This window comes from Haliaeetus albicilla, chromosome 2 (genome assembly GCF_947461875.1).
Source record: "Haliaeetus albicilla chromosome 2, bHalAlb1.1, whole genome shotgun sequence".
Lineage (NCBI taxonomy): Eukaryota > Metazoa > Chordata > Aves > Accipitriformes > Accipitridae > Haliaeetus > Haliaeetus albicilla.
Window position 1 is genome coordinate 31,660,040 of NC_091484.1, and position 19,045 is coordinate 31,679,084.

The 19,045-nt window shown below is 40.0% G+C and overlaps 1 protein-coding gene and 1 long non-coding RNA gene across 3 annotated transcripts in view; one reads left to right on the plus strand and one right to left on the minus strand.

Moving 5' to 3' along the window:
* LOC138681812 (uncharacterized) overlaps nt 1-10,930 on the plus strand; it is a 43,563-nt gene extending 32,633 nt beyond the window's left edge. The window contains exons 2-3 of the long non-coding RNA XR_011322005.1: nt 9,820-9,900; nt 10,696-10,930. This is a non-coding gene — a long non-coding RNA (uncharacterized lncRNA). The remainder of the gene's footprint in view (nt 1-9,819; nt 9,901-10,695) is intronic.
* The window catches only part of POU6F2 (POU class 6 homeobox 2), a 324,761-nt gene continuing 307,143 nt past the window's right edge, over nt 1,428-19,045 (minus strand). Inside the window, exons 8-10 of one of the 2 annotated variants that reach the window (XM_069769722.1) lie at nt 14,881-15,049; nt 5,517-5,685; nt 1,428-2,101 (exon numbers count right to left, since the gene is read on the minus strand). In XM_069769722.1, coding sequence (XP_069625823.1) covers nt 1,705-2,101; nt 5,517-5,685; nt 14,881-15,049 — 735 coding nt within the window. In that variant the 3' untranslated portion in view covers nt 1,428-1,704. Of the gene's footprint in view, nt 2,210-5,516; nt 5,686-14,880; nt 15,050-19,045 lie in introns of both variants that reach the window. The other variant, XM_069769713.1, reaches the window with a different exon arrangement.

Sequence of the window (19,045 nt, forward strand, 5' to 3'; positions counted from 1 at the left end):
AGCTTCTACCCTAATAGTGGGCTGAACCCCAAAGGCTGGAGCAGAACTCAGCAGAAGATGAAAATCACAGATGACCTTCATGGGTCAGCCCAGGCCGCACTGAGAACCTGCAACACCCTTCTCTCCCTCTGAGCCTTGGTATACTCATAGGTCCAATGACTGGAGTATTTTAGAAGATGCTTGTCCAATCAAAAGGGAAGCCACAGAGCTAAGTTGTCTTTAAAGGGAAATCAATTCACTTGAAATATATTGCAGGTGACCCACCTTACTATTCCCAAAGGGTTTCCCTAAATCCTGATTGCTTAGTCTAGCCAGCAGTCACAGCAAACACCTGCAGAAACACATCCTCCTGCTGAAGAGGTCAAAAGGGCAAGCATCAGTATCAGGACGACATAAAAAAAAAGCAGAAGGAACAAAGCACTACCATTGAAGCAGTCCACAGTGACGTAACGATCAAAATATCCTCATCACTTCTTGGCCTGTCCGTTTGTTTTCATCAGAATCTCAAGAAATTTCTTTGGCTAGCAGGCTTTGGAGAGAAATTGCTTCAAACAGAATGATAATATAGATGCAGTACTAAACCAAGTGTGCAGTTTATATTTATACTACAAAATGAGTTTTGGTAATGTCTCCAGGTTCATGGCCAAAGGACAGAGAAATCCCAAGCTACACATTCGACAACAAGCACAATGTTCAGCGTGGGCTGACAGTTCATCAGACATAATCCTAATCCTTCTTTGTCCTCTATTGCATTTCAGCATATCAATATAAAAGTGTTCAGATTTCACTTTTCTTTTTAAAAATACGCAAACAGTACTGGGTTATGTGGGTTTGGGGAAGGGGCGGAGAATGAGCTGGAAGTGGGGAGGCAGCAAAAAGAACCAGGGGGAAAAAAAAAAAAAAAAAAAAGGCAAACCAAGACATATACCCTTAGAAGAGAAATACCAAACCCTGCAAATCACAATAAAAATAAATTATTTTTGGCACCCAAACACTTGGAGATTGCAAAGCTGTAGACTAAAAGAAAAGAAAAGGAGGTGATCACTATGGAATGGCTTAAACACCTGTTTGTACACACCTGCAGGGGGTGGGAACAAGGATGAGATAAATTAATCCTGTTGTTTTCCTCTTTGCAAAATACAAATGTAAAAATTTGTAACACAATTTTACACTCATAAAAGAGTAGACTAACAATCTAGTTTGCAATGCCATGTTTCTGACTTTGGTTAATAGTTTTCATAGTGAATCAGCACTTGATACCTGAAAGGCTACAATCACTCCTCCAGGTGGCAGGCTTGTATTCTCTTTTAAACAGATAAAAGTTTTTTTTTTTCTTTTTTTTCTGTTTTTTTTTTGTGTTTTGTTTTGTTTTGTTTTTCCTTAAAATGTGTTCACATTTTCATAATATACAGAAAAAAATTAAGCAGTTATTTGGTTTAGTTCAAGTCCATTTTAAAAAACTGGCTTTTTCTTTTTTTTGGGGAACTAATTCTACGACACACACACACACTAAGTGTTGTGTATTTTTTTGTTTTGTTTTTTAAATAGGAAAACCCACGAACATTTATAAACTGTTCTGTCCTTCTTGTAATTTTCTCAGTCTTTTACTTACAAGGGTGATGAACAGGTATTTTCACAGAGTTCAAATGGTTACGTTTCTGTTGGTGCAGGTTTTTTTGTGTGTGGTTTTGTTTTGTTTTGTTTTTAGGAGTTTTCTTCCAGAGAGTCTGTTAAAGGCTCCATAGGAACTGCCGTCGCAGGCTCGTGTTGTTTCAAACGTTTAATTGTGTTCTTCAGTGCTTGCCTCTTATTGCAGAACCAAACTCTAACTACTTCCCGGTCATAGTTCAGTTTCTCTGCAATCTCTGTCATTTCTTGCCCAGAGGGGTGCGTGTTCTTCTCAAAGTGGGCATTCAAGATTTCAAGGGCTTGTGGCGTGAATGAGGTACGCCTCTTGCGCTTTTTAGATGGTTCGCTTCCAATAAATTCGGTAAGGTTCTGCATACCTGCTCGATGGCGGGCCTCAGCCTCAGCCATCCACCGCTCAAGCACCGGCTTTATCTTCTGGGCACTTTTAGGGGTGATGTCCAGCTTTTCAAACCTGGCAGGATACAAAAGGCCAGGGTTCAGTTTGGCTGTCAGACTGCTAGCTATAGTGTTCTCTTGGGCTTCCTGTGGTAGGAAAAAGTGGCTTCTCAGGATGGTGTGTCTGAGGGAAAATTGAGAAAGAAGAGTCTTACACTGATGCTCTGCCAGGGTGGGACTTCCTGCCTGCCTGACTAATTGACTGGCAGAGATAATTTACAATGGATTATGAAAACTATCAGAGAGGTATATCTATAAATATATATATAGCTAGATATTTAAGCTAACACAAAACGAGCACTACAACAAAATTCTAAGTACACTAAATAATACAGGTTATGAGTCACATTTTCGTATTTCTGACAATCTTCAAAACCCTTAAGGCTAAGTCTAATTACAGGAAATGACATCAAAGGCAATTGCTCTTTATCATCTTGTCTTTGTGATTAATCCTTTTGTTTCCCCTCCCATCCCATGTTGTCCAAACACCACAGCTTTAATAATACAAGCCAATGGCAGTTACTAGCCTCTGAATATCAGGTTTCCTTTCCTTTCATTTTTCAGCAATTTTCACTGTTTGCAAGTTAACGCTATATCCCTTTTCTGGGTCGGAAAAAGATTCCCATAGCTACGGTGGTGTTCAGCTGAAACAGCTGGACACTTTGCAATTATCTTGACTGCCCCCACAATGTGCAAAGAAAGACTCATGTTTTCCAGATGAAACCCAGCATAATAGTCTACTAATATGCTGTGGCACCAAGCTGGGTTTATTGTGGGATTTCTGCAAACTGTACCAGAGTGATATCATTTCCTGTAAATGAGGTCTTCTATATATCATTTTGCCATCAAAATTCTTTTGCCAAACCAGATTTTACAAGTATTATAAAACATCTGGAAAAGCAGCCACACAAAGCTTTAATCCCTTCAAAAACAAGCAGAAGAGCTGCATTCACATTTCAAGTCTTATAAGTACTTGTTTCTTTCATTTACCGAGTTCATCCTCTCTTGCTACATATTAAAAAAGTCTTAACCCAGGTCCTCTGATGCCACCCATTCATTTTTCCCCACTTCGCCTATGTCCACCCCGCATATTGCAGTATTTAACGTTGTGGAAAGGCAACAATTAAGTGCACAGCGCTGCTGCACTCCCCAGCCCACCCGGTGCTGAAGCACCGCCGCCGCCGCTAATCACGATGTGCTCTGGAGATGAGACTGACCGAATCAACGCTTTTGTGTGAAGCAACTCGGTGACTGGAGTTGGCAATTTTTAGTGTCTTTATTTAGCACGTGGCAGCTGCAGAAAATATTCCAGCAAGAAACAAAGCATTTATCACAAACAAAGAATAAGACAAGAAATAATTTCAGATAATAACGCTCCAAAGAATTTGTAACTGGTGCCTGGGATCCTAGTGTGGTATTGACTGCAAGGTGTCCTTCCTTGGTGTCCAGTGATATTTCAGGCTGAAGTGTATGTTTTAGAATGCTTTGTCTCAGGGTAAGAAAATGCTGTTATTTGCACACAGAACATATCAGCAAGGTGGTATATTGCTGACATGACCTGCACAAGCCACCAGAAGACTCTGCTTCTGTCTCCGAGTTGGTCGTTCAACTTGCTTAACTTACTGTCCCTTCCATTACCCTGGAGTTTGTGCTGAAACTCCTTTGTTACCATTAAAAGAAAAACTATTTCTGAGGAACAGCATACTGCCACTGAAGCAGCTTGTCTTGGTGCTTAACAAGAAATGCACAGTCATAGCAGGTTACTACACCCCAAAGTTATATCCCTCCAGGGAGGTCAAAGGAAATAAAAACCCCTATAACCTTGCAAGTATTTGGGACCAGCTTCTGCACCCAGTTTTCATGTTCTGAGCAATTTGCCCCTCTAAGGAGCCCTCTGTAAGAAGTGTCCACATTCTGGGCTTTTGTTAGCCACGCCTGTGCTCCAACTCATCTTTATTGGGGTTTTCATGATAATTGGCTAGTGGGGAACCCTTTCTCAGTAAAATTCAACCATCCCCAGTGGTTTTCTCAGGTGTGAGGTAGATGGAGGAAAGAAGACAGCAAACTAGACAAAAGCAAAGGAAACTGCAATTTATCACTTTAAAGTATAGTATGTTAAACAGCAACTTAAGACTACAACAAATTGGCAATTGCTAAAAACTCCACCTGTTTTAGGCATTCTTTACCAATTGACCAGGGAAGAAAAAAAATAAGAAAATTAATCCTTAGCAACAGGGAGCAATAGTATTCATAGCATTGGCATTGCTTGTTAGTGTTGATACTGCAGTACATGTTGTTTGGTATAACGATATACAAGTCTTGAAACAAATTTCCCAGCAGTAGTATCCTTGTATAGACTGAATAAAGGTTATTTTCTACAGGGAGGTATCTTATAAGAAAAAACAGTAGGGGAGACCATAGAAGTGAGAGGATCCTATGGAGCTTTTTGTATTTAACAACAATCAATGGGTTTTATGGAAAATCATTGAGCAAAATGTGAGCTGCAAGCTCACTACCCCATACTGATGTTATTTATAACCTTAGTCTTAAACTGCAGGAAAAGTACACTTCCGTTCTATGGGGAATACATTAAAAGTATAAAGAGCAGATAAAAAGACAGAGCATTTCATGGATCACCAAGAACAAAATCCACTTAAATGAGCTTAGAGTTGGTTTCTTGGCTTTCACTGATGGAGAAGGACTATAAGGCATTGCCCAAGAGGAAAAAGCTGTTACCTAAGTGTGTTTGTTACCTCATGCATAAACATAGGATTACTGTAACACACATACATGCATATACAGTGTTTGCTTCTAACTACTTTCACTCTGTCAAGACTGTATTATCATTTCTTATGATTAGGGCAGATTTCTGCTTCTACTTTGCATACATGGGTTGTCTGTTTTTTTAGGAAACATTCGGGTGATAAAAGATGAATCGCTGCTGGTTTGCAAGATAGCAGGAAGGATAATTTTTTCCCTTCTGTGTTGCCTAGGTAAATCATCATTAACATCCTATATGTGAAGTGCTAACCACAGTAATACAGGTTTTAACTTAGCAGGGATGCAGCCATGAAATATTTGTTCAGTAACCCTATCTGTAGAAAATGGCACAGTATGAAGAGGGTCAGCTGGTGCCTATCCAGCATCAGCAGGGTCTCCAGCTCATCTACTGAATTAAGTCTCAATGCCAGGAACATTGTTTCTCGCTTGTTTAAAAAAGGAGGAGGAAAAAAAAAGACTAAGTTATTTTAGGGGTAGACAATAAAAACATCTTATCTGCCAGATACCAACATTATCGGCTAATTTAAGTCCCAGATTAAATAATACATCCTAAAGACATGAGACTCAAACACAAGCATGTTCCTCACAATAGGCTGAATAATTATTAAGAACAGAGAGGAGAGAAGAGAGTTTATGATGTGACTTGTTACCTGCAGATGGCAGACTGGCTATAGGCTGGGCCTTCGGTGGCGCTTAGGGCTTGGCCAACTTGAGTCTGTGTCAGGCCAAGGGACAGGCGCCGGATTTTAAAAGCTTTGGCAAATTCTCGGATTTCTTCCAGATTCACCCCATCCACCTCTCCAGTGGCTGTTTGAGGATCTGTTGAAATATTTTTTTAATCAGGTCAGTTCTTCGCATCACATATGAGTGGGCTAGGCTTACACCAACTTTCATTGTCAAGACATTCATGTTCATTTTTTTTTAATACTTAGCCCTTTGTCTTCTTCCCCAAACAGGAACAGGCTTGCCTTGGCAGGTGTGTAACGAAGCATGTTCAGATTGCTAAAATGCTAACTAGGTTGCAGTGTTTCCAGGTGCTGGTGAAAGATTTTCAAAGACATACTTTGTTGCTGAACTCCTGAAAATGGCCAACTCACCTCAGAGTGAGGCGGTGCCTGGGCTCCCCACCACCATTTGTGCCTTGCAAAATCTTTCCCAGGCTGACAAGTCACGTTCCCTATTTCCCCTTCTTACCACATACAGAAGGAAGGCTGGTGTTAATATATTTCTTTGCAGTCTGTGGGGAGGGCTAACTATATGCACAAACTGGTTGGGTTTTTAATTTGAAATCAAGACTTTCTGCTTTATCTAAAATTAATGATAAATAAGGAGATTCACAAAACTTCCTTTCCTTTTACACAATACCCAACCCAAACTCCCAGCTAAACATCCAAAATAATGCAGCAAACGAACAAGCCCAAAGAAAACACTGTCTTTAAAAACTCCTTAATTTAAAAATCATCTTTTAAAATATGCCCTTCTGAGAAGCAGCCTTTCAAGCTTTTCATTCTGCCTCCCATCAGGTTGATAATCATGGAGCAGCAACATCAGCCATTAGGTTTTGGATGGTAATGCTGCACAATTTTTTACTTTTACATTAGCCCCTCAGAAGATAATGCTTATGATGCTGTGAGAATAAATCTGTCTTTTCTCTCCATAGCAGTTTACTGACACAGAAGCCTTTGTCCCTGAAAGGGCACGTAATAAAGCATGTCTGCCACAGGAAAGCTCCTTTGGTGCTGGATAACTTGGTCAATTTAGGACTTATCAAGGGAAATGACACAACAGCTGGAGAATGGAACTTTTTTTCCCCCCAAGCTACTGATCCCTGGCTAAATGAAAGCGTTTGCCAAGTTGGAGACAGCATGGGACTAGGATGGTGGAAGATTTCAAAGTGGTGTGCAATCCTGCGTGTAGTGAAGCCATTCTCCCAGCGAGGCATCTCTATTGTTCTTCACCTCATTCCTCAGACTTCTTAGGTGAAAAGTTTGCAGCACAATAACCCATCAATTTCTGTAAATGCAAGCAGTTGTCCAAGGACAGTGCTAGACTACATTACTATTCTGAACCCTAAATGAGAGTGGCTCCTGCTAGTACCGCTGTAGCTAAGGGCTTGTCAGCATTAAAGTAACAAAGCTTTTATTTTCAGGGGTTTATAAACCCGATGTAAAATTCCCTTATGATGGAAATGTCCTATAAAAAAATCTTTTAGTCCAATAATAGACAGAGGGAAGAGGTTTTTCTGCTATATAAATTTAGCCTATATTGATTCATAGCTTGAGTGTAAGAAGCACACATAGCAATAGTATTTTAAAAATACTCATGTATGTAACCAGGGACCACATGAACTATGCATACAGGTAAAGATGCACATAGACTGAACCTTGTTTTGATAACGCTCCACACTCAGAATCATCCCTCCTGTTGTCAGTGCTGTGCTTGAGCTCACCTGTGCACACATGCATGCACTCATTCAGTATAAAGCTAGGGTGCATATAATTTGCTTTTAAGTAGTTGGTCCTATGACAGGGGCCACTCAGGTTTGTAAAGTAATTGCCTTTAGAGGTGTGAAGTTTTCCTACTTACCCCAAACACAGTCTATCTAGCATACCAGTTCTGATTTTCAGAGACACAGAATGGAGCTGGATGCTTATTTGCCCTTTGGGTCTCTGAAGAGCAACTGATAAATGTACAAAATATCATAAATGATAATGGCCTCAAAGATTCCCTTGAGTAAAATGTACTAAGATGGTGACCTTCCTCACCTCTTTCCTTCCTTCACTTTAAGGCCTCTGACTAAGGCTATTAGGGATGTGACAAAAGACAATTCAGGTGTTCCCAAAGAACTTTCAGTAGCAAACGCTATGGCAACTGACACCTGTAAATCTTCCCCACTCCTGTTAGGAATAAAAAGGGAGGTAAGAAAGCTAAGGGGTTATTTGCTTGCACATGATTATAGAGAAATTCTGCCAAGTTCTGCTGGATCCTTCTGGTATGGCACTGTTGCAACAGTGAATATCATGGAAAGTCCTTTCCTGCTCGGGGGGCTTGGATGAGGGAACAATTAGGCTGAGCTCTCCTTGAGATGAGAAAAAAGCCTGTGATGCACTTCAGGAATATGGGAATAGATGGTAATATATAGCAGAGTATCTGTTGAGAAACAGGATTCATTCTTACATAGGGTCTTCAGGAAGAGGAAAGTACTAACACAGGTGGACCAAAACACTGAAGCCTTGTATCCCTGAACTCTAGGGAAAATAGCATGTGTATCAAGTCAGAACCACTTCTACTTCAGGTGTGATTCAAAGCCCTTTGAAATCCGTAGAAGTAGTCCCTTGATTTCTGTCAGCTCCATAAAATTCAAATAGTACTATGAAGACCACTCTACTGACATCATCATATAACAGCACTGGTCTGTTTTACTCTATTGCCTTTAAAATGCCATCAATACATAATCTTGGACTCTGTGGACTAATACATAGGCATACCTAAACATATACAAACAGATAATGGGCTTTGTTTTAATAAGTTCTGAGCTCTCTGAACAGTTAAGTATATAGTGCACTTCACGTTTTAGGAAGTGTGGCTTATTGAACACTGTAGATAAACTGCTGCTTTTTAAATGAAGTGGACATCCTAGTGAAGGCAGCACAGTGCCAACAGGAAAATAAAGAATACCAATCTCATTGAGTGGTTGGGATCTACAGTAACAGCACTTAAAGACTCCCAGTGTACATTACGGCTTGATTAAAAAAATGGCTGTTGTGTCTATGAAACTACTGGGTGCTAAAGAAAGGTGAGAGAGGTGCCTGGGACTATTTTAGGGGACATGTGTACATATTCCCTAACACAAAGAAAGCCAGCTAAAATTCCCCCAGATGTCCTGGTGGATGGTAAAGATGGATGAGCAGAGTGGAAGGAATAAAATACAGGCTCTCCTGCATTGAAATCCCTTTTTTTCCTACTGAAGGGAATACTACTCCCTCTTTTGAATTCTTGTAAAAATCCCATATGAGTTTGTTGGTGAGTGCAAATATGCTATGATTTTAATAGTTACGGGAAAGAGTTGCTACAGACAACTCAGTGCACCCCGAAGGAGAAAGCAAATTTCTGTTACACAGAGTTCTACCATGGGAGGGATTACAGGGGATGATTTCCCCAGTTAGACAGGAGGAGAAATAGCTGGCACAGGAAGTCCAATGGAAAGTAAATTGGATAAGAAAGGCAGAACAAAACATTGTTAATGGGAAATGGACTGGAGCTCAGGGGAAAGAAAGAAGAATAATTTGTTTGTGGGAAGCATTTTAATTTTATGGTAACAGATGACAGTAAAATGAATCTGGAAGTAAGAAAGAAACTTCATGGAGACACAAGTCTCAGAGCATGAGGGGAAACCAGTGATTTCCACAAAGAGAACATATGGTGAAAAAGTTAAAGAAATGAGCAGAGGGATGCAACTGAGAAGAGGAAAATGAAATGGAAAAAAGGAGGAATAATGATGTAGAATTGATGAAGAGAAAACAAAGAAGACAAAAGAGAATAGAGAGAGGATGAGACGATATGAAGAAATCATACAGAAGGGACAGGAAGAGTAGAGATGAATCTTGCAGTCCTTGCTTAGGCAGAGCTTCTTTTAAAATGTCCTTTCTTTGGGAACAACCATAATTTTTTGTCTTTAAAATAACTAGCACTTGTTGCTGGTGAGGGATGAAGGGATGAGGATGAGATAAAAAGGAGAAGCTATAAAGAACACAACAATCGGGGCGGGGGGAGTACAGGAAATAAAGGGAAATTTAAAAAAAGGGGAAGAAAATGCACCTTTTTAAAAATTAGGAAACATGTTAAAGAAAAAATGTAAAATCATAAAGAAAACACGACTAGAATAAAAAGTAAAAGGAATAAAAACAAGTAACATGGAACACTAAAGTTATTTTATTCTTATTCTGATTCTAGATTCTGAACCCTTTCTCATAGTACTGTAGTATTTTCACTGATGTGAAGTGGACTCTTGTAAAGAGACTTACTTTCTTTACAGTAAGTATGCAGAACCTTGCCCAAAATAATTATTTACTGAGGTTATGTTGCTCTAAGCAATTCGATTAACAGAATAAGGTAGCTGAATATGCCTAGTTTTACATGAACCTTACTATATTTAGCAACAATTTTGGGAATATGGTAAATCTCTACCAAGGTACTTGACTCTAGGGCATCTCCTGGAGGACTGGACTGCAGCTTTGGAATGAATAAGGAAAAGGAAACAACAATATTTCTGCCTCAGGAGGGGTAAAGCAATCAAAAAGATGTTCAGGAGGCCACAAGTTGTTTCTTGTTGCCCTCATGCCTACGGATTTCTTTCGGAACCACTGACCCATCGCAGGCCTCATCCCACTAAAAGACTTTGAATAGACTTCAGCAGACACTATATTTCAATTGTAGGCCTGTTATACAAAGCTCTGCTAGCCAGTGTGGGAGCTGGGACACTAAGAAGGCTTTGTTCAATTATGGGCCATGGGCTTGACAAAGCGGTGCTCCTGCCCTTCAGGGATCTGCACCCAGAAGCTGAATGGATTCTGCAAAGGAGCAAAACAGGGATGACTTTCTATTTATTTCCCTGTGTGCAGTCACAGTTGTATGCAAATGGGGTTTTAGTTACATGAAACAATTTTCAAATTAGTGAAGATCAATTAAGACTATTTGTCTAAAAAGATGGTATTATCAATGACAATGAAAAGCTGTAAAGGATCCTTTTCATGTTTCCATTTTCATGTTTCATTACACAGATGGTTTGATCTTTCCCTACTGAACTGACCATATTTTCTTTTCTTGTAGGCTTTTTCCACATTACTAGAAACCAGCAGGTAGCTCTCTTGTGCCCTGGAACAACGTCACTTATGTTCCAGCTCAACCAGGCTTATGTGTGCAGCGTTAGCTCCAGTTTGTGGTTGGCTACATGCTCTCAAGAATATGCTGGACAGCCATTAAGGATCATCGAGATGACTGTTTTACTTCTGTCTGTGTGATAACGCTATGTAAATGGCAGAAATGAGTTGATCTGCCCCTCACATTACATAGTCTGTTGGTCTTGAATAGCTAGGGACTGGATGAAGCTGGAAACATAAATTTAAAACAATTCCAGAACTTCTTATTCATGTGTAATTGTCATGCTTTTTTACAGGAGATCCCTATTGATAGCCCCTTCCTTTGGAATGCTCTTATGATCGGGGTCCCAGTGAATTAATTCCCAAGAACACCACTTTCCTCATTCTGATTGTATGAAAAGCATTTTCTTTACTCTCAGTTCCCCACTTGATTTAATGGACCTTTCTTTTTTTTTTTGAGCAAGGGTGAAGCACCCCAACTATCTTCTCTGGGCCATTCATTATCTCAGGTAGGGTATTGACTATGGCTAAGTTTGCCTGGCATTTGCCATTATAATTCAAATTTCAAGTCAACTGCTTCTGAGAATGAGGCTGATAAAACATGTTTTTCTGCCCAGGTTTAAAAAAAATGTAATAACCTTTTTTCTTTATGAAGTTTCAATTTCCCTACAACTTGAAGCATGGCCTTGATAGGTGTCAGGGAGATAGTTTTATGTCAGTAATGGGCTTCTTGCCATCCCAAGTAAACATCTGTCTCCAACGACTCCAAGCAGGTGAGCCTCCAAAGCTCATACCTACTCAGTAGAGATTTGCTAGACCTCCGCGTGGAGTTTTTGTTAGGATTTTCTCTGTATTGAGGGTGCTTGAGCCTAAGGCTGAAGTAGACAGAAAAGAACCCCCCTTCCTGTGGTTGTGGCTCTGGCCTGCTTTGGGCCAGGACAGCAGTAAAAACAGAGAGACTGACTTGCCTCTCTTCTTGGTGATCATTTTCCACAATCTTCTGATGGCTTCTAGGGAGGGTGAGAGTGGCATCTGCATGATTTGGATGCAGAGCAGGCAAAAATTAATCTTGAGTCTCAAGAAAAAGAAATGATCAAAGGGGAAGAAACCCTGAAGACTACTAAGGAGCAGGGATTTGAGTTTGGAGTGGAGGGAGAGAGGGCCTGTGCAGAGAGTAGTAATCACTGTGGTAGAGGAAAGGAAACAGGGAAAAAGAGGTGGCACTGGTGGTAAAACAAGGTAGAGGAGGACAGCAACTACCTAATAAAAAGGCTGGTAAAAGGGACACAGATGTGGTCTGGGGACAGAGACCGACTGGGAGCTGGAGGGGAACCAAAAAGGGAAGAAGACTTGAGGAATGATGGACTGCGGGGAAAGGACTGCAGGGAGAAGGTAAGAGGAACAAAAGCATGGAGGTGAAGGGAGCGTAGATTGTGTGGAGAACAGCATGAGGAAGTAGTGGACTGAAACAAGACAAGCGGTGGAAGGAGTCAAACCTGAGAGGAACAAATAGAAAGTCTATGTTCATTAGAGTATCTCCCCCTCTTCCCCAAACTGATATTCCTGTGCCTCATACTCCTCTGCTCTCAGCCAAATCCATGACCACAGCATGTGTCTTACTCCTTTTAGAGCAGGACCAACAAGATGATAACACAGCCTATCAGCTTTTCCATCTGTTCAACTGACAGAAGATCTCATATTTCCAACTATGAATATAAGCATTATCTCACCATATGACTGACTTACATTACTATTCTGCTTTTGTAACAACCTTGAAATTTATCCAAGCAAAAAATGAAGCTAGAAGAACATCCTTAGAGTTGCACAAATAAACACTCAGAAACTACGAAATGCTGGAGTTATAGGAGCCCACAACGCAGTGTAGCACAGTCTTTGAGCCCTGGATTACCAGTTCTTTTTCCCCAGACCCCTGCTTTGTCCAGTGCACAGGACGAATTGTGCTTCATTACGGATGAACTGATTGATGTATTGCCGCCTTTCTTGTTCAGTGTGTGGCCCCAGACCTCTATTAAAGCTCTTCACCAAAGATATTTCCTCTTGAGCTCTTCTGTTTTTTAAATCTTAATTTATTTTCTTGTGTCTCTACAAGATGAGGGTCTTCCCCTTCTCATTCACAGAGAAGTGGACAGATATTAAGGGACAAAGCATTTTGGGGTACCCAGTCTAGGTCAAGTAGGAGATGATTTTTTAGACTGTGTCTTTAAATGGGTCTTTATACAGTTCCACAGTGAAAGTGCACTTAAAATTGTAACTGTGAGTACCAGGTTCTTCTGTAAATTAAAGTCCAGAGTCTCAAGCTGGATATTGAGGGAGCACTTGTGAAAAATCTGTTTTAAGTGACTTGCCTGCCATTGCACTGGAATTACATGGCAGACAGAAAGCTTCAGCTCCTCAGCCCTCTACTGCCTGAAGCAACATCATCCCTCACCCTTTTACAGCTCCCTACCTCAAATGTTATGCAAACTGTGGAACAGTTTAGTGTATCAGGTAGGGAGCAAACCCTGGGACAACAGCCCACCTGTTGCATTAGTAATTCTGATGCATCCCTAGAACAATTCCATTGGAAATACACTAAAAGAAGGATGAGAAAAAAAATCATGATTACGTGATTTTAATCACAAGGTATATCATTATCATAAAACACATGTTCTAGGAGGACTTGCATACAGTTGAACAGCTAACTATTTTTCTAGCACCTCCTAACTTTTGATGGATTTATCCTGTAAACTTAAAAGGGCTTCTTCCATGTTGCTTTTATCGGGTAGTGCACTTATCCACATGGGGAAATTGACTGGAATAACTATTGTGGGGTAGAGTACCCCTCAATAGTTATTCTAGAATATTTTTTTAATAAGAATGTCCACAAGGGAGGCTATTCTGGACCAGCCATTGAAAAGTAACTTATTCTGCACTAGCTATTTTAGTCAATTTTCCCACATAGACAAGGGGTAACTCTATGTATTTTTAACGTGAAGCCTCTTATTTGTCTCCTTCCTACAAGCTTGTCTACATGAGAAAATTTACTGACTGAGCAATAGCAGTATATTTATATCACTATAATTATATCTGTATCTATATATTTTATGTACCTGCAGCTACCAATGCAGATATTTTTATTCCAGAATAAAAGTATTCACACTGGGAGTTATACCAGCATAATTTTACCACTATAGCTCTGCTAGTAATTTCCCCATGTAAACAATCTCTGAAATAATCTAACCAAGATTTTTTCACATCTTCCCTTGCATGACAGTTTCTCCAAGCCCTTCATAAACTTGTATCAGTCATATATTTTACATTACCAATACAGCATGAGCTATAGTGTTTGTTTACTTGAAATACGTACATGGAGTATCTTTGAACAAGGTCATCCAATACACTCAGATTTTTGCAGATGTGCAAAAGCTGTTAATGCTTCTTATGTACACTTTTAGCCTGTTGTTTTTGCTATGTAAAGACCAAAGTTAATGCTGATAAGGTAATAGCAAAGACTCTGAACTATGTGGTCTGGAAGAAAGGGCTGTTCGGGAGGTGAGCTGTTATAATCCTAGCACTGAAACTCAGTTATTTCACAGCAGTGTGCTTCTCTCTCCTCTCCCACATTACAGTTCATTCTTGTTTAAATTGTGCAAGCTTTTCCTGGCAAGAAAGGTCTCTCACTCTAGGTTTGTGTAGTGCTAGGGTTTGCAAAATGGTTTGCTACTAACTAAGCAAACAAACAGTAATGAACAAGCAGCCTAACCAGAAGTAGGAGGATCTGTCTACCAAATTCTGAGCAATATAATTAATTATATTCACGGATTCAAAAAACTTCTCATTTCCAAAGAACATAAACTACATTTCAGTTATAAGAATTGCCCTCATGAGTCAATTAACAGCTGCTACCATTTTTCTGACCATTTTTAGCATTGATTACAATTTCTCAAGGCATGTTTACCTTAAGCCCCATCCATGACAGCACTTAGCAGTTCTCACTGGTAAGTCACTCTACTTAGCAATATACAATCTACCATATGAAAAAAAAAAAAAAAGGAGGGAAAGCAGATCAGGAAACTCAGCAGTGAGGAGGACAAACAGAGGGGAGAATTAAGGAGAGCCAGGGAGCAATACTTACTGCTGACTAACTGGCCAACACTCAAAGCTGAAGAGGAGGAGGATGAGGAGGAAGAAGAGGAAGCCTGACGCACTGGGCTTTGAGACATAGATGCTTGACTGTGAGCCAAATGCAGGAGATTGGATTGTGAGGCTGCTTGTCCCACTTGCGTCTGGGAGGGCTGATGGAGCTATATGTTAAAATGTAAAAATAGGTATTTAGAAAATGAAGCAGTAACAGGAAACTTTCAATGCACGACCTCACCCATCTACTTCTGGGGAACAAATCCCATAGGAGCATTAAATACTATGGACTTTGTTCAGGTGACAGAGTGTTACAGCAGGAGCAATCTGAGTTCTTTTGAATTCTGACTTTCCATTTTTTCTCAGTTTAACCAGATACTTAATCTAATGAGAAGCTAAATACTTGTTTGAAATGGGTGATGAGAGACCTATGACATTCACAGCAGCATTCTGATTTAATAAATACATGTCCTTACCTGTCTTCTGACTCATTAAGTCAGACTTTTATTCCCTACGTGGATTCTCATATAAATCAGCATTGTTTCAGAGAGGTCCTTTCATACTGCAGGACCAGGGCCAAGAAGAGTGGGAATGGAGAAGAGAAGATAAACTGGGGGAAAATCCCTTTCCTACAGAAAGGAATAATTTTTTTTATGGCATTAGATCTAGCAAACAAACCAAAATGTTGAAATCTTATTTCTCAATCGATAAATTGTCCTTGCCTAAAACATGCAGTGAAACTTCTGAGCCCCATTCACATCAGGACTGTGTCAAGTAAGACACTCCTAAAAAGTCTAGCGAGTACGGTAGATGCAAATGATACACTGTGATACATGAATCTGGCTTTGCAATTTTTTTTTACAAATTTTACAACAGCGTAGTTTTCCGTTGTTCACTAGAGGAAAGAAAAGAACCATTAATCCCTTCTGCCTACAATAAGCTTTCATGTGGGACTGAAAACTAGGAACATTCTCTGGTACTGATTTTTACATAAAACTCCCAGCAAATTCAAAGGGCATCTCTCTACAGAATGAAGGTACACAATGGACTTTATGGTTTTGAGCTAATTTCTAGTAGTGCAGTACAGCTTTTTCAGAGCCTAGTAATACAGTAATACAGTCCTGATACACTCAGGTGACTGCTACTTATACCTTTATTTTATGTTGATTCTTGATATTGATCAAAAAAGATTGCAAAAATGTACTAAAAGGCTTCGCTTTTAAGTGACAGCTGTTATCTGCATTCTCAGAAAGGGGGAAGATAAAGGCCTATTTGGCCTTGCTTGAAGTCAGTAATTTAAACCTATTTCTTGAATTCTAAGGAGTATGAGTTTTTCTCTTTTGATATTTAGCTGAACAAATGACTTCAGAAAAGGAGCTGGATTCATTAGTAATACTCAAATTATATATAATATGCTCCCAGAACACATAGAAATGACTGATGCAAAGTAGACAACAAATTGTATGGCATGGTAGATAAAGGTATCTGATCACATTCAAGATGACACTTTTTTGTGGAATACATATCAACAATTTTAATGACATTATTCCTGTTATGGGTCTGTTTAAGGACGGAGAAAATTACAACTCCTTTTCCTACCTCCCACATGGAATGATATAACACAAAAGGAAGAAACTTTGAGTTACCCTCTAATAGTAATGAAAATTATTTATCTGACCAGTTTTAGACTATGCTGACTTCCCTAGGGATCAAGAAACAAAAACATTTTATTATCTCAAGAAGGTTTTTTGGATCAAGCACATTTTAAAAAAGAAACCTGGCACTTAGACAAAGGGATAATAGTTGAGAAGCTGACTGAAAGGCTTCCAGCTTTCAGACCCATGCAAGCACTGGGCAACTTTAAAAAAATTTCACTAAGGGCAGGATTTTATCCACAGAGAGCTCCCAGTCCAGAACATCTACTTTTACAATATCTTCTCCTAGGGAAGCAGTCAACTAGGAGGGCTGGCCTCCTCTGAATGCCGCAGAAATGGACTGCCCATCCATTACGCCCAAATCACTCCAGACTGCAACTTTCAGAAACAGGCATGCATTTGGGCTCTGGGTCTGTTGTCTGAGGGAATCTCTGGCAAAACTAAAGATTTCAGCCTAGGTGAGGCAAGAAACGTACAGTATTTGGATGAGTTAGATGCTTGCACACTATCTGGAACAATCTTAAAGATGTTAGTGCTTATCTGTGAGGATGGAGGAGCAAATGTAGTAGCTATCTTTAAAAAGAAGATCTGCAAAATTATAGTCCAGTCAACTAAACTTCAACCTGTGGAAAAGTACTGAAGAAAATAATAAAACAATTTGTAAGCACCCGCAAGAAAACAAGGTAGCAACAAACAACATGGATTGTTAGGAACAAACTGTGTCAAACCAATCTGATCTCCCTCTAAGACAGGGTAATTGGCCTTGCGGACAGGGAAAAAGCAGTAGGTGGTTTGACTTTACAAGTTTCTCGACACTCCCTCGTATGACATTCTTTATAACCTAGGGAAACATAGTTTAGATGAAATTGCTGCAGAATGAATGCAAAAGTAGTCAGAAAAAAACCCCGAGGGGATAGATATCTATCTGTGGAAATGGAAGTGTGTGTATATGGTGCTTCACAGAAGTCTGTCCTTGTTCTGCACTACTCAGTATTTCCTTAACAACCTGGATGATGGAGAAGAGAACACGCTTACTAAATTTACATGGCGATGACATGCTGGGAGGGACTTTTTGGTAGGCGGTAAGACAGGATTAGGGTTCAAAATTATTCTGTCAGTTTGAACATGCGACCAGCAGTCCTGGCATGTTGCAGAAGTGAAGAGAAGGCAACTCCTATACCAAGCTGCATGAGGGGGAGTGATGTCTGCACTGGAAAGACCTCTGCAGGGGGCACCATGTCCACAGCTAGACGCCACACTTCAGAAAAAATGTGGACAACTAGAGGAGAATAATTAGAGCGGCTGAAGGCCTGGGAGTTACCTGAGGCTTATGAAGACACCTGGAATGAACTGGTCATGTTTAATCTCAAGAAGGGAAGACTAAGTGGGATATGATGCCTGCCTCAAATGTAGGTAGAGCTAATGAAAAGAGGAGAAAATGAGCCTGTCTTACATTTTATAGTGGAGAGAATGAGGCGCAACAACCTGGAAGATTCAAATGAGATGCTGGGAAAAGCTGTCTAACGTGGCAGTGAAGCACTGGCATAAATTGCTGGGGGAACCTGTGGAGTTCCTGTAAGAGTGCTTAGGAGCAAGTCAGACAAATACTGGAATAGCTAATCCACCTGAGAACAAGACAGTGGACTGGATGATCTCTTGAACCTTGACCTTCCAGCCTTAATTTTTTATGATTCTATGCTATTTCCCATCAGTATTTCTCAGGGAGAAACACATGATCATGTAAGACAGAGATGGAAAATCCAACATTTTCCAGCCATGCTACACATATAGTTCCCAAACTGTTCAACTCCTGAGCATGTACACAATAAATGTGAAGCTCCCAGGAAGCACCAGAAAGAGAGGGCATTCTGCATTCTCCAGTTGTGCATGCAAAGTTTGCACACAGCCACTGGCACATGCACAGTATCCTGGCTAAGTCTAGGAAATGTTTGATTCTCTGCACATGTATTGCATAATTCATTTGCAAATGTATTTTTGAAATAACTGGGATACCCAGAAGCTTGGAGGTTTTCTTGTCAGACATCCAGAAATCTTTGGACAAATGTAAGAAATTCTTAGAATTTAGCTGGGCAAAAAGGGATATGGCTAGTGAAGTCTGGATGCACAGTGACCTTAGGTGTAATAACAATATATAAGGGATATTTACAGATTGATGGTTTTTAACTCACTGCTTGCGAGAGAAAACGGAGCTATGGGGTTGAAGAGGCTGAAGAGTCACCTTAAGGCCTGACCAGGGACTGAGGGAGGATTCCATCTTTAACTCCCTACATAATTTCCAGCACCCCCCCTGTTTTACAGACATGACGGTTAAGCTGTAAATGTCCTGCTTAAAGAACAATGATAGTTATCTATGTCATGAAATTGCATTAAAATACTCTCTCTCTTTTCATCCACTATAATTTCCACTCCAGAAATAGCCTTAAGGAGAGGTGATGATTAGATTATGAATTAGATTCTAGATGACAGAATCAATTCGAACTTGCAATA